This window comes from Tinamus guttatus, unplaced genomic scaffold, assembly GCF_059628265.1.
Source record: "Tinamus guttatus ecotype Peru unplaced genomic scaffold, ASM5962826v1 Tinamus_guttatus_pri_ptg000240l, whole genome shotgun sequence".
Classification (NCBI taxonomy): Eukaryota; Metazoa; Chordata; class Aves; order Tinamiformes; family Tinamidae; genus Tinamus; species Tinamus guttatus.
Genome location: NW_028288774.1, coordinates 5,079,827 through 5,095,783, shown reverse-complemented (window position 1 = coordinate 5,095,783; position 15,957 = coordinate 5,079,827). Strand labels below are relative to the sequence as shown.

At 38.8% G+C, this 15,957-nt stretch overlaps 1 protein-coding gene across 2 annotated transcripts in view; it reads left to right on the top strand.

Moving 5' to 3' along the window:
• Nucleotides 1-15,922, top strand: part of ANO1 (anoctamin 1) — a 44,447-nt gene extending 28,525 nt beyond the window's left edge. For both annotated transcript variants that reach the window (XM_010214806.2, XM_010214807.2), the window contains 11 exons: nucleotides 2,828-2,902; nucleotides 3,399-3,600; nucleotides 4,290-4,401; nucleotides 4,954-5,011; nucleotides 5,111-5,211; nucleotides 5,530-5,675; nucleotides 7,351-7,503; nucleotides 8,595-8,647; nucleotides 10,372-10,556; nucleotides 12,628-12,733; nucleotides 13,752-15,922. In XM_010214806.2, the coding sequence (XP_010213108.2) occupies nucleotides 2,828-2,902; nucleotides 3,399-3,600; nucleotides 4,290-4,401; nucleotides 4,954-5,011; nucleotides 5,111-5,211; nucleotides 5,530-5,675; nucleotides 7,351-7,503; nucleotides 8,595-8,647; nucleotides 10,372-10,556; nucleotides 12,628-12,733; nucleotides 13,752-14,012 (1,452 nt within the window). In that variant the 3' untranslated portion in view covers nucleotides 14,013-15,922. The remainder of the gene's footprint in view (nucleotides 1-2,827; nucleotides 2,903-3,398; nucleotides 3,601-4,289; nucleotides 4,402-4,953; nucleotides 5,012-5,110; nucleotides 5,212-5,529; nucleotides 5,676-7,350; nucleotides 7,504-8,594; nucleotides 8,648-10,371; nucleotides 10,557-12,627; nucleotides 12,734-13,751) is intronic.
• Nucleotides 15,923-15,957: the final 35 nt, after the last annotated feature.

Sequence of the window (15,957 nt, the reverse complement as noted above, 5' to 3'; positions counted from 1 at the left end):
TCCTTCTAATTTTTCCAGTAGAACTCTACAATTTGCTTTTGCCTTTTCACGGAAATGTACATCACCAAACGCTGTCTGAACTTTGAAATTGCTCAAACACTTGAATGTTTTGCTAATAAACTTGAATGTGGCTCTTTTAATGCCTAGGTATTTTTGCTCTAGCATTAATTAGGAGTGTTAACACCAATTTCCTTGCTAAATTCCTGCTTTGGTGTATAACTTTCCACCTTTTAAAAACATGACTTCCCTTATTCGGCAAAGCAAAAGGGATCCCTCTCTTGACTTTAATTTGTTCCTTTCGATGGCCATAAGAGAGGTACTGCCTGTCCTGTTCATGTGCAGGGCAGTTCCCCTGAGAAGGCTGTAACACTTCGAGAAACCTCCTGGTCTTCCCCAAATGCTTGTTTCAAGGCTACATCCCCCTTACTTGCAAGAATTCAGCTGTTTGTGTGGCCAACCACATATTTAAGCGGAGAAGTAAATGCTCTTGCTTAAACAACCTCTGTCAAGGTGATGGCAGATATTCTTGTGTCTGTTGCTGGTGATTCGAATAGTTACACGGAGCCATGGCCAAAACTAGGGCGTTAGATGTGAGAAAGCCCTATTAAAATATAACTTCAGTAACCATATTAACATCGAGTATGCTATAATAGACATCATACATAGATAAAACTGGATTGGCACTGAATTAAATGTCTGGTTTGTCATGTGCTTATACTTCAGGAATGGAGTGCTCTTAAAGGATGCTACAAAGCTGATACTGAGCTGTTCTGGTTTATTTATAAATGCAGTGCACAAGCCTTTTGGTGTAGAGTGGAATATCTTACTTACAGCATTACTTTTAAAATCCTTGCAGAGAGAGATTTTGGGTTGCTATGCTTGCGCATGGTAGATAAATAATGCTCGAATACAGATTCTTTGTAATTAAACATCTGTAACCTGCTGTTTCTGGTATATTAGGAATTCAGGCTTTGAGTGCTAAAGACTGTAGGATAACTGGACAATTAATGAGTCATAGCCTCAAAATATTGGCATATGGACATTGAGCAATTAGGAGAGGAGGAGGAGTCTTAAATATATATATATTTATAACTTTTGGGCTCTGTTCAATTTTGATGTTACTAATTTGGGAAACATGAGAAAATGAGTCTTTATGAAAGACTCAGTAATCATCTTTCTTTGCATCTAGACTGTTAAAGTTCAAATTCAGTAGCTGTCTTACAATAGAGAGATCTTAAAGAAAAACTACTAAAGCCACATAGAAATTCTTCATTTTTTTTTTTTTCTTCAAAAGTCCATAAAATAAATGTCACTCTTAAAGACAAACTTTTCAGGGGTCCTTTGCACATCCTAATGAAGAAAAAAGGTTGCAATCCTAAGTGAAAAGAAGAAAATGCTTTGCTAGGTCAGGTTGAGCTCCAAATCTTGAGCAAAGGGTTTGGGGCAAGGAGAGAGGTTTATTGTTGATGTTTTATTGTTAGCCTAAAGCCAAAACATGAAGCACTGTGCAAACTAACAGAACATTTGCTTGTTGCTAAACTAATGTGTTCACCAACTCAGTAGAGAACATAGAGATTAACTTAGCAGTGCTTTGTAACGTTGTGTTGCACAATCCTTTTCTGTTTCCTTTACCTGCCATCAGAAGCATCGATATTTTCCAGAAGAGACAGCAAACAAATGGAGACAAACAGTTATGACAGCCATGAGTGGGGTGAAATTGGTACTTTTAAATCAAATTTGTGAAGAAATCCAAATTGAGTGTTATGGAAGACTCAAATTGTTTTTGAAAAACAAAACAAACAAACAAACTTTAGCGGTTGAACCTTTCTTTGTGTAGTATTCACCTTTAGTCCTGGAGCTTTTGTCCCTCCTCAGCCCCTTCAGCACCCTCTTAGTCACCATTTCTGCATTGGGAATGGCACTGCTTGGCTAATCTTGGCTTCCAAAGGCTGGATGGATGTTGTGCTTTGTGTTGGAGCATTGGCTGTGTGCTTGAAACGTTGCTTGCTCCTCTCTGAGATAACATGCATGTGTTAAGAATAGAATTTAGAAAAATATTTTTAGAATTTAGAGTAATATTTTACATCCAGTATGTGTGTTGCCTTCTGTCAGCAGATCATTTGAAAGGAGTTTCCCGTACTCAAGCAATTCCCATTTCCAAGAATGGGCAAAGCAAGGAATGGTTGACTGCATTTAGGATATCCCACAAAGGGTATTTTTACCCGTCCAGATTAACGCCCATTGCAGCGTTCTGCCAAGTGCAGTGTGGACAGTTGGGTGCTTCAGGCTACTGCAAATGAAGCAATTCGAAGTCTGTGTCACAGCAAAATCTTCCCTAACCCATGGGCCTTTGATCCTGCGTGTTTCCAGCACACACACAACCTGTATTTCAGTGGCACCAGTTGTGTAAATGCAGACCTCAAATATTACCTGCAAAGGAAAAGGGTAGGGAGGTGAATTTTTCCAGGGAAAAGGGAGGGAAGGAGGGGGAGGTATTTAACAGTGGAAGACATCTTATTTCATAGATGACAGAGTATTTGCACAATTCTTTCAAAGGGTGTTTAGAAAAAGCTGTTTGATTTCTGCTCACAGTGCAGATGCTTGGCCAACTTGAACCTAGCTATGGAGTAAACAGTTTTCCTGTTTGAAAGTGTAACTGTAAACACTGCATCTTTGTGGTTGCTAACTGGCTGTATATTTGTAGTTCTTCTCTCTTTTTTTTTTTTTTTTTTTTTTTTTTTTTTTTTTGTCATATGCACAAATAGGAGAGATCTTTTGGGCTGCTCTGTGCTTGTTTAATTTCAATTTTTTTTTCTACAAATTTTAGACTGATAAAGAAAAACTCACGTGGAAGGATCGTTTTCCAGCCTATTTCACCAACTTTGTTGGCATTATCTTCATGGTAAGAACATCTGAAATGTATGCTACCGAGTCAAAGTTTAAAATAGAATTGATACAAATGTCAGTGAAGGGATGACAGACCATCAGATTGATATGGCTTGCAATGGCCTTTTCCCACAGAAAAAAAAAATCCAAACCCTGTACTGTTTTATAATAGAAAAAACTTTTAAAGCAATTCGTTTGCTAAATTCAATCTGCTACCAGTGAAGAAATATCTGAAAGTGGTGAGAGAGAAATAGGGGCATGGCAATGGATATTACCACCACAATCGACAGAACGAGACTTTCAAAGTACACAGGTCTCTAGAATGGCATAATTTTTATTTTGAAGTGTTATTTTTTAAGAAATGACAAAGTAAATTTCAATCCTAATTGCAAGGAATTTTACTAAATCGGTTAAGCTGGGATATGATCAGGGATCCTGTTAAGATTATTGCTAAATCCAATATGAACTGTAGTATTCTTTTTAAAAAGACACTTTTCTATTCTTAATTGCAGGTTGGGCTGACATTTGCTATCGTGTTTGGAGTCATAATATACAGGATCTCAACAGCAGCAGCCTTAGCAATCAGTTCGACTCCATCCGGCCGGTCAAGCGTCAGGGTCACTGTCACTGCCACTGCCGTCATCATCAATTTGGTTGTCATCATCATTCTGGATGAAGTGTACGGCTGCATAGCGAGGTGGCTAACTCAGATCGGTAGGTTCAAATCCTCCAGGTATGCTTGTTAACACCATTATAAGTGAGAGGACTTGCCATTATGACTAATGTCAAACTCATAAGCAAATCCAGAAATTTCAAATTTAGGACTCAGATGCTTGCTAGTTACTTAAAAATATCAAGGAGTACCTGGACTTGGATTTACTTTTAAAGTCTTTCTTCCAACTGTGGTAGCATTGATCTCTAACCTAGTGATGGATGATACAGATGCAGCAAAAATTCCTGTACCTAATCTTGAACTTGAGCTGGACTCTTCTCTATCACACAATTGCTAATTTATTTTTTTTGACATAAGACTTGTTAAGAAATGAAAAACTAAGTGCAGAAAGCACCATAAAAAAGATATTCTGAATGGTTTTCAAAAATATCAGTGACAAGAGGTCCAGAAAACTTTTCAGATATTTGTTTGCAGAATGGGCAAAGGTTTGTGCAGGTCAGCAGATGTGAAATGAAATTGGAATTATTATTGCAGTTCATCTGAGCAGTAGGATCCTGGCTGGATTTACCACTGATCTCAGTAAGGCCATATTGGTTTAACACTACAAAGATATATACCCCTTTATTTAAAGGGTGACTGACAGTTTCCAAAGTCCACATTTATAAGATTTTGAAATGCTCCAGGTAGGATAATCTTTTAAAGTTTCTTAATTATATCATATGATTTCCAGAGGTTCCAAAAACTGACAAGAACTTTGAAGAGCGTCTGATTTTTAAGGCTTTCCTCCTGAAATTCGTCAATGCCTATACGCCCATTTTCTATGTTGCTTTTTTCAAAGGCCGGTGAGTATTGGAGGATGTTATTTAGGATTCCAGCTTGTGCGGTGTGGGGTGTTTTTTGTGAGGCAGTTCTAGCTGGATCTGAGAAAAGATCTGGATAATAGTGAGTGTAGTCTAAAAACTCCTCAGTATTGGATTAAAAATCCTGCAGCCTTAGGGGATAAAGCAATTATCTATGATTCTGCTGTTTCAAATTTGTTAAAGTCATCTTGCCAAATTTAACTTCATATATTCAGATATAATGCTCTATCAGGCATTGTCTATTTATCATGCTCTAATTTTATCAGGTAGAAAATAGCACTTCTCTTGTAACCGGCATGAAAAAATCCAAAGCTCTAAATCCAAATCTGCTGGCTAATGAAGCAGCTGTGCGATGGGTGCCCACAGGTAGTCTGAACACCTGATTTCTGCAAAGATGCCCCTGTGAATGAGGGGGGCACAGGAACAACCCCATAAAAACTGCAAGTTGGCTCGTTTGCTTTAAGTTTACTTCAAGAATCAATTATGAAAAATATGTTATATAAGAGGATTTTAATTCTAACCATCATGTTCTAGATTTGTTGGACGTCCAGGAGACTACGTCTACATTTTCCACTCCTTCCGCATGGAAGAGGTAATTGCATTTTACCTTGCCTGTAGCACCTGGGAATGGCACCTTTCACTGTCACGGTGCTGCAGATGTTCTGATTTACATGTCCTCTGTCCACTTTAGTGTGCTCCTGGTGGCTGCCTGATGGAGTTGTGTATCCAGCTCAGTATCATCATGTTGGGCAAGCAGCTGATTCAGAACAACTTATTCGAGATTGGCATCCCGTAAGTCACAAGGTTTTTCATATGTGTACACGTGGCTTTTTACCATGTGTACAATACAGTGTGTATTAGCTGCCTGTTGACATGAATTAGCTTTGTAGGCTTCATAAAAGATCTTTACAATAAGCCTCTGCCTGCTCTAGGTAGTAAGTAGTTCAGTTCTACAGCACTATCAGCCAATGGTGTAACATGGAGTGTAATGCTGACATATGCATAGAGCTTATTGTGTCTGTTAATATAAAATAACCATCAATCCACCTGTCTGAGCAATGGCATTGTAACCTGAATAGCAGGCTAACTGAATCAATCCATTTCTTCCAGAAAAATGAAGAAATTTATAAGATACATGAAATCAAAGCGTCAACGTTCTTTAGACCATGAAGAGCATGTGAAAAAAAAGCAACGTTATGAGGTGGACTATAACCTGGAGCCTTTCGCTGGACTTACCCCTGAATATATGGAAATGAGTGAGTGCGGTGGAAAGGAGACATTCTAAACCATAATTAATTTGATTAATTGGGAGATTTTTCAACTGCAGATTTGGTAGACAGTGGATAAGATATATGTTAACTTAATTATTAAAGGGTATACTCTAGGACTGTAGCACACTTCAGCCAACCCCTGGCTGCTGCCTGGTGGAATTGTGCAATGTCGTGTTTGTGATCCCTTGCCATAGCAATATACGTTAGGTATTTTCTATCAAGCTATGTAACTTTTTTTAATCAATTCATTTGTTGAGCATTTGATTGCTTAAATTCCATATTAAGATAGCTTGGCATTACTGAGGCTGTAAAACTGCAATTTTCCTTCTGCCTCCAGACTTGGTCCTACTGAAAGGCTGACATGAACTGCCTTATATAATGCTGTTTACAACAGTATCAGAAGTTCCTGAGCGGTCAGTCAAAAGAGCAATAATGTTTAGTATTTTCAGAGAAGGCTAGGTAAAAATATTAGAAAGGGGTAATGGAACACATTAATACCAAAAAATAGCAGGTACAGTTAAAATGGGCAGGTTCAGGTGACCTTGAGTTTCGTATAGTCGAAACAGGGTTGAAACTTAATAGTACAAAATATGAGGTTATGTTATCGGTTCCTAAGAATATATTCAATTAGTTACGTCAGCAGTTGGAAGTAATAAAGGAAGAGAACGACTGAGTTGAAACAGTAACAGCATGAGCACATTATAAACGTGATGTGCTGACTCCTGAGATCACGTTTGCTTTTATTTCATGAGCAAGTTATTCCCAGGGAGGACACAGAATCAGTAATGTCACTTATGAAGCAGGGGTAAGACGGCGCTAAGCTCGAGCCCTCTGCAGAGCTCTCCTCACCCACGCTCGGGGGGAAGAGTGCAGACTGGAACAGGTGCAGGGAAGGCGGCTGGAATGATCGGAGGAGAAGAGAGGTTGCTATGAGAGCACCAAAAAGATCTCGTCCTGGTTTAGAAAGCAGAATGACAGATCAAGGGAGTTGGAGATCACTCTCTCTGAATACATATAGCAGGCTAACATCAGGAAGGGTGAAGACTTATGTAAACTAATGAACAAGGTTAACAGGACAACAGATAGATATAATCACTAACAGCTTTGGGCTGGCATGAAGAGGCTTTTTGAACTTCAGAAGAGAAAGCTTCCAGGGGGATTAGTGCAGGCTCAAAGCCCGCCTGGTGGAGCACATCGCGTTCACCTAAGACCTCACGTGGTCCCTGAAGGCAGCAGGTGACAGGCCTCGATACAGCAGCCCTTCTGCCTGATCATGTGCTCTGCTCATCGTGCCCTCAGCAGAAGGTTGCTGGGGCCGTGGTTCACCCCGTGCTGCCTCCCTGGCCCCTGCCCTGCCCGGCTTGGAGGGTAACGTGGTGTGTAGCGGAGAGCACCAGGTCACCCATGAGGCCATGGTATTAGATCCTGCCCTTCTGGTTACTTGGTCTTGCCCGAACCAGTCCCAGCTTTTGGAAACGGGGCTATTGGCCCTCAAACATCTCACGGAGTGCCAGTCACCCCAGCTGCGTCTACTGTGAAAAACAGGGTTTAGCCTCCCAGCAAGCAGCGTCGTGGGGGATAGCACTGACATGACACTGCATGCGCTTGACAAATACAAACAACATCAATCGAATTTTTTTTCTTCTTTTTTCCTTTACAGTTATTCAGTTTGGATTTGTAACCTTGTTTGTTGCATCCTTCCCGCTGGCCCCATTGTTTGCTTTGCTGAACAACATCATTGAAATACGTCTAGATGCAAAAAAATTTGTTACTGAGCTGAGGAGACCAGTAGCAGTCAGAGCAAAGGATATAGGTGAGTGCACATTGCTGTTGTTACTCCCTGTACATTTATTCCTAGACTGATGGCAGGATGTTATTATGCTGAGTTACTTTCATTAACAGGCAGGTATTTATAGCACAAGTCAAAAACTTATCCTGTGGCTTAGCTGTGAGCTCTCATAATTTAGCAAGCCTCTACTTTCAAAATAGAAAGAGCAGTGCTTTAAATTCAGATTAATATTTTATTAAGTAAACAATATCGCTCTGCAAATCAAAATGATCAATGGAATAGTGAAATATGTTGCAAGGTCCTGCACATCAATAGCTCTTTCTGGCAGAGCAAGTGTCTTGCAGAAGCAAAAATTTCTGCATTTAATTATTCCGGACAGAACTGGAGAAGTGCACTTGGGAAGGAAGGAGAGGAGCCTAGAATGTCTGTGGGTAAACGTATTCCTTCCTACTCAGCACGAATGTCAACCCTGGGAGGTTGAAAGCTGCAGCCCTTCTAGCTGGGCAGGCTCCACAGCCGCGCAGTGGCAGCAAAGCCGGCTGCCCTGTATCGCTGAGCGGCTAGGGATGAGCACGCGTGCAGACACGGAGCTGCTCCTCCTGGCAGCTGGGTTCCAGGGATTAGCTGGGCTATTGGAAAGTAAAAAGCTCCTCAATTATTCGTATGACAGAGGAGCTTGTCAAGAGCAAAGAAGTTTGCCAGGAGTTATCAGGCTTGGTGTTATTTCTTATACTGTGAACAGCAAGCAGTGTTTCTGAGCACTCATCCCAGCACTTTAGGGTTATCCTAGAATGGGAGAATATGGTGTATTTTGTTGTGCTGCTGTCTTCACCATGACATTGCTTTTGCTGTGCTCTGTTACTGGCTTATTCAAAGCCATAGATAAGGTGGTTTTTTTTTTTTTTTTTTTTTTTTTTGCCTTCTTAATTTTTGTGAAACTGACCTGGGCTTCCTTTGCTTGCAGGTCTTTAATCTTTTAGAAAATGTTCTTTTCTATTAAAAATATAGCTATATTCTGGCACAATCGTAAGTGTTGCTAACATTGTTAACTGAAGATGTCATTAGTCTAATTCCAGTCACTGGAACAGCCTTTATATGTTTGTTTCCTTCCTTAGGAATCTGGTATAATATCCTCAGAGGTATAGGAAAGCTTGCAGTCATAATAAATGTAAGTAACTTTGCATGGATGAAGTTTTTAACCCATTAGTCTGGCTCTTCCATTCTCTTCCATTGGTTTTATTTCAACTTAAATCCTTTAAATTGAGTGAAATCATATGATACAGAGTTTTTCTCAAATATTAGGGAGTTGGATCCAGTGCTTGTTTGAAAGTTGTGATACTTCTTGCATATTGGCTCATCCTGGAGAGAAAATGGCAAAACTTAAATTCTTAGAATGTTGGAGAGAATTAGCAGTCTGCATAGTAGCAATAATACTCAGTACACAGTAGCTGTTGCAGCTTTCTTTAGAGCTTTCATGAAATAGTCTTGCTCTTCCAACAAAGAAGACCGCAGCCATCTGCTTAAATACTTTTTCTTCCTACTTCACTAATTATGAGATATTATCACTAAGACTATAGCTTTCATAATTTCGGTGGCAAAATCCATTGCCACAGAAGCTTTTAGGGTCAGATAGTCAGCTGGATATGAATTAGTTTGGCTCATCTAAGTTCAGTGTCCCTCCATTGAAAATCTGGTTTCAAAAATGTTAAGGTCTACTGTCTCATCTCTGGAAAATGATGAAAATATTGCTATTTATTTCAACTTCAGCCACTAGGAAATTGCACATCTTAATATCAGTTTTCATCAGATCTTTTCCTCTACAGAAAACCTTCATTTTCTGGCCATTTGTGTACCAATTATCCCTCATGTTGCTTCTGTTATATTCATTAATGTATGTAGTTAGCTCATAACACCTCTGTTGGCATCTGGGGGCTGCATGAAGACCTTCTTGCCAAGTGGGGAAATCCTTTCACTTTGCCAACATGTGTCTGTTGTTCTATGGCCAAACCATTTGTATATTGTGTGCAGCCCTTTCTTTTTCCTCTTTTCTTTTAGAAATAATTCCTTTGTTTGTTTTCTTTGATGTAGTCTCTCTGTCATTATTCTGGTGTTATTTTTCCCTCTTTGATCTATCTGCTGTCCCTCTTTATCATTTTTTTTTTTAATGTAAAACATTTTGTACTGTTTGTTCTACATTTACATAAGATTTATGCCAGAGAGAATGTTTCATAATAATAATAAATGAGAAGGGCCAATTGAATTGGCTGTGTTATATTTTATGGATGACATTTCTATAAAAATAAATTTTAAATAACCAAATAACAGGAATATTTCTGTATACATTAAAAAAAAAAACTCAGTCTGCTCATCCTTTTATCTTGATGGAGTTGAACACATAAAATAAATTCTCACTGCATGGCAAAAGTCCATTAAAAGAGTAAATTCACTGCAAGTTGTTCACAGAACACGAAAGTGCATCTAAATGAATCAAGGAGAGCTTATACAATCCATCAAGGACAAACTGCAACTGGAAACAGCACCATGTTTTGCTTTCCTCTGATGCTGGGGGGGCACGAGAGCTTCATTTTGCAGAGTTCAAGTGGTTATCCGTATAGAAATCTTGGCCAAAATGGAACATTTAATATCCCTTCTGCTCAAAAGGATAAGCAGTAAATATGCTTTTTGCAGTAGTTATTGCTGCAATGGGGACTGCCATGGGGACCTATTGCTAGTCCCCATGGGCTGCATTCTACCCTTTTTCTTTCTGAAGCAGCCCCCTATACAGCAGCCCCTATTTCACATGAGTTGTTTGGGCAAGACACAAAAGACATGAATATCTTTAACTAAACAGTGTCTGAATATTGCGCTCATTTTTTTACTCTTATGGCTTAGGCATTTGTGATCTCATTCACATCTGACTTCATTCCACGCCTCGTGTACCTGTATATGTACAGTGAGAATGGCACCATGCATGGCTTCGTGAACCATACACTATCCTCTTTTAATGTCAGCGATTTTCAAGCAGGAACAGCTCCAAACGACCCTATGGATCTTGGCTACGAGGTCCAGATATGCAGGTATTCTTTTGAATGAGAGCTCATTTTGAGTATTTCCACAGCTAAGAACGTGACAAATTTGTTCCACACCTGGGGTAAATCTAGGTCCCTCGTTTGTATTTTCTGTACCTCCTAAGCATGTTGGCAACCTTTTATATCAGGTAGAGCCATTGTCTTGAAGTCTTTGTTTGCAGATAAAGCAACCACAATGTTCAAATGTCAAGTATTGCTCATTTTGTAGGTCAGCATTGTTGTGTTTGGTGTTTGCCAGGGAATTTGCAAGGTTCTTGACTATTATGTATTTTTTTTTCTCTTTTTTTTTTGTTGTTGTTGTTGTTGTTGTTGAGAAGAGTACAACTCTCTCTCTCTATTCCCCCCCACCTTAGATTTATAAGGAGAGACCTTATCATGCTTTACAATGATCTGAAAGGAGGTTGTAGTGAGGTGGGGATTGGTTTCTTCTCCAGAATAACTACAGATAGAATAAGAGAAAATGGCCCCAAGTTGCACCAGGGGAGGCTTGCATTAGACATTAGGAGGAATTTCTACATGGAAAGAGCAGTGAAGCACTGGAACAGGCTGCCCAGGAAAGTGGTAGAGTCACCATCCCTGGCCATGTTCAAGAAATGTGTAGATGAGGCACTTAGGGGCATGGTTTAGCAGGCATGGTGTTGAAGGGTTTATGGTTGGACTTGATCTTAAAGGTCTTTTCAAACCATAATGATTCTATGATTCTACAGTAATTACTAATGATATTAATAGCAACTTTATCTGCTTTATCTGCACGGGAACTTAAGGCCCACTTAAAATGTTATTGTATGGGAAATTTGCACATGTATAACGAGTCCTACATGTTATTTTCATTGTTTAAGGAAAGTTAGTGTTGCATACTTGAGTTTATCGAGTAATCTAGGTCAGTGCTGCAATCTGTGCTTTGCTTAGGCTTCCTTAGATATGCATCATCTTCAAAACAAATGCTTTAAAGCTTATAATTGGGGACCAAAGCCAAAAGTAACAGTGAAAGCACTTAGACTGCAAGGCAGAATGGGGGAGAGAAGGAGAAAAGAGGAACAAAGAAGGCAGAGCCATTACAAGGAAGAAGAAAAAGATAAAGAAAATTTTGGTATATACATACTGGGAAATTACAGAAATGACTTGGAGAAAATGCTTACATCATTGTAATATATATATATATATATATATATATATTAATTTATGCTCTTTATAAATCAGAATAGAGCAAGTTTATCTTCTAAAATGACTGCCAAACAGAAGAATCAATCTTATTCTGAGATGAAAGATAAAACTGACAAGAACTACAAAAACCTTAGCCTTTTCTCAGTTTTCCTCTTCATGGTTTTCCTCTGGTGGTCTTTGAGGACACAAGAAATTGAGTTGGCAGAAATGTTTTTAGCACAAAACTTATGGAAGGGAAGTCCTAATGTCATGATCCAATATAGAAATGCCAGTTTTACATATTTTGTACTCCCAATGTCCTCCTCCTTCCCATTCCATCATTTAGCTCATGTTTGAGAGATTTTAAAATCATATTTGAAAACATGGAGGCGTAATTCAGTCAAAATATTGACAGGATGCTGTGGTTTAAGTTTACTTTATTTTTCTTGGTCCACTTTCTAACAAGCTAATTAGCTCGTAGATTTTCTGTAAGCCATAGCAAAGGCAAAATTCTCCTGTTCTCTCTATGCAGCAGAATTTGACTGCAATCTTGCTGATCTTGAAAATACAGACCTCTACATAGATCTATACAATTGATAGATCTGAGACCAGTATTTTCACCTTCAAATTTAGCCTGAAACCACTTTTACCACTTTTAAAAGGGAATAAATCATCTAAACGTTGTTTACCCCATCCTTATGCATAGCTGATATTATTTGTATTGTTCAGAGAGTATTAAGATTGAATTTTGATTAAAGGCAGAAGGCTATAGGAAGCTGTCAGCTTTGTCTTGTTTGTGAGGTTTGTACAGTTATGCTGTAATAGCAAATTTGCTTTTAAACAGTTCGATTCACTGACTCTTAAGTATTAAATGCTCAATATGATACCAATTGATTTACTGAGTCTTGTTTTGCAGATATAAAGATTACCGAGAACCCCCTTGGTCTGAAAACAAGTATGACATTTCAAAGGATTTCTGGGCTGTCTTAGCAGCAAGATTAGCATTTGTGATAGTTTTCCAGGTATGTCACGCAGCAGGTACTTTCTATATAAAAAGGTGTCTTTCTGTGTAAGAGAGAGTTTATTGCTTCAACTAAATAAGGCAGGCCACCTTTGGAAATAATTTCCAAAGGCAAACAAAATATCCACTTTCACAGCTGTTTCATGTAATAGCAAAGGAATTTGTCGATCCTTGCTCACCCTCTTTCTTCCTCCCACCCAACCCCAGATGGGTAATCTCCAATGGGTAATTTCATCTGCAGGGACAACCCAAGCTGCTTTGATGTGCAGCAGTGTAATGACCTTTGTGAGCAGCAAAGCACAAGGCTGACACTAATGAAGTCCCACCAATTTCTCCACTAGGACATCAGCATATTTGTTTAAGAAGTTTTAAGTTTTATCCCAGGTTGTTTCTAGATCTGGCCAGGCTGTGAAATTTCAGAGGTTTCCAAATTGGTTTTTTATCTTGAATTTAAATTAACTGGCAAAATCTTGTATTTTCTCACTTTTTTTCATTGTTCAGTCACAATGGCTTTGTTGATTATTGTGATGTGGGGGTTTTAAGAGTTTGCCCTATTTAAACAACTTGTTTTAAAAGTGTTTTTTTTTTTCTTTTTTAACAAACGAAAATGTGTCTGTCTGTAGAAGACTTCACTTTCCTTGAATCAAGATTTTAAATCCGAAGCATTTGGTGAAAAGTGTATTTTTTTTTTTAATACTTCAGTGTTTTGCCTCTTACTTCTGCCTTGCTAACATAAAACTCACAAGCCGTTTACCAGTCTTAGTATTTCCTTCAAATTTCTATATGGTTTTGACAGGATTTATACATAAATTAGGAATATCTGCGCCTGCCATTCTTCTGAGCCTTCTAGTATTGACAGGAAGTTGAGGTAGGTCTGGCTCAGGATCAGGCTTGTGACGTGCAGCTGAGCCCCACTAAAATGTTGTCCTTCTTTCTAAAATACACTGAAAATAGCCCATTCCCTCACAGTCATCTTTTCATTTGACCTTGCTGACATTTTCTCACAATTTCATTTTCAGAACTTGGTCATGTTTATGAGTGACTTTGTTGACTGGATTATCCCAGACATTCCCAAGGACATTAGTCAGCAGATTCATAAAGAAAAAGTTCTCATGGTGGAGGTCTTCATGAGAGAAGAGCAAGGAAAGCTGCAAATGCTAGAAACATGGAAAGATAAGGACATGAAAAAAGGTGAAAACTGTAACAGTCACAGCCCCAAACTCTCCAGGAGCCACAGTGGGAGTTTGTCCTCCTGCCACTCGTATCCTGTTGACGTATAGAAGAAAGAACGGGGAGTTGAGCATCTTGGGGCATTCCACTGATGAACAGGCCATCATGGAAAGGGCAGGATTTGGTTAATGATGGATGACCTCATGCATGTTTAAGGATGTGCTGCAGTTTTGTGCCCCTCTTTGTGAGAAATGCTCTTCTTACAAATATGGAGGACCACATTATATTTCTGATCTTCTTTTTTTTCCTTTTGCACAAGCAGTAACACAGGGAATTTTTATATTTCATTGTCAGATAACACTATTGATGTTGGTGTGCATTAATAAATGCAGGTACTTAGTACATCTTAATAGAGATATTCTCTGAGAATTTGACCTTAGCCTATTAAGTAAAAGCTAAATTTTAAGTAATAATTCTACTAATAACTTAAAATATTTTTGGAAGCCCCAGGCCTGAAGGTCTGTGGCACAACTCTGCAGAGTATATGCAAAACAGTTTTAGAGTGTGCCCTAGTATTCCCTTTGGCAGGAAGAGAAAAATGCTATTAAGCTTACCAAGCGAATTCACTTTTGAAGATATGGTTTAGCTCTGCTGGCAGACCTCTGTATTTGAACCTGCAGGCCCAAGACAAACAAAGCTGCCATTGAGTCAGCTAAGGTGTAGGAAGAAATAAACGTGTGGGATGCTTGTGGCAACCTGCTGTGTGCTCGAGACCTCCACTGGGGCACTGTTCTGCTCAGAAACATCAGAAGATTGCATCAGAATTGAATGCCTTTATCTTCATCCCAGTTCTGTGACCATGGAAAGCTGCTTGCTTACTGGAAAAGCTGTTTTTACCAATGAACAGCTAATGTGGATGAAGCTACTGAAGTGCCCCAGACCCCATCATAGGCATTTGAGCAAGCCCCTTGAGATTCCCCACGAGTAGCAATATGGCAGCAGCACAACTTCTGAGGACCTCTCAGCAGGTAGATGATCACAGTGCATTTTGTTAAATGCCCTGAGTTAATGAGCACATGTAGAACTACAGTGTCTCTCACTGCCCTGCCTAGAACTTGGACACTGTTGTTCCTGAGGAGTTACACATTTTTGCCAATATAGTAGCACATCCCTTCCTTAGCCAGGTTTTTCCCTATATTCCTTTGTTTTCTGCAGGAGAAGGGAGTCTGCACCCATTCTTCTTGGCCAGTTGCCCCTTCAGACTTTGTACTATTGCATGGCATCTCCCAGAAGCTATGCCAAGAGGGGTAAACCCAAACCATAAACCACATGTTGTCTTCAGTGGAAGTTTTGCCTGCATTGGGGCTACAGGACCAGACCTTCAGTTACAGGACTTTTATTTTGTCTTAAAATACTCTAGCTTTTGTACAAGGAACTTCCTTAAAGTGTAAGTCTAAAACTCTTACTTATGAAGCCTATCTAAATTTCATCAGTGCAACTCTTTTTATGTATCGTACATTTTAGTTTTGCTTTGTCAATGATAAACTGCACTTCCAAGTAATATTGGTGCAATTAATCTCCTTTCTTTTATTGCTGTCTTGTCAATGGCACTTACGTAACAAATATAAAACTGAAGAATAAAATAAAAACTAAAGATGTTCTTTAAAGTCTAACTACTGTATGGTTTGTTACAAAACCAAATGTCAAGACTGTTTCAAGTAAAGTTTGTTTCTCTTTTTCCATTTCTTTTTTTTTTGCCAAACTAATTTAAAGATTAATGCTAGAACTTTAAAAATGCCATATTTAGCTTTTTGTTATATTTATTTGTCATAAAGTATGTGATAAATCTGATATTTTTCTGTTATCTGTCCAAAGGAGGTACCAGAGAAGAAATTATGTGGAAGAAAGAAAGTATTAACCAAATATTCTTGAAGCTAATTTAAAATATTGATCCAACCAAAGATTTTTATTAATAAAGGGCTTATATTTTGCTAACTCTCATTTCTGTTGTATTTTGACTTGCAGGAATGTCACTATTTTTAAATTTTATGACTT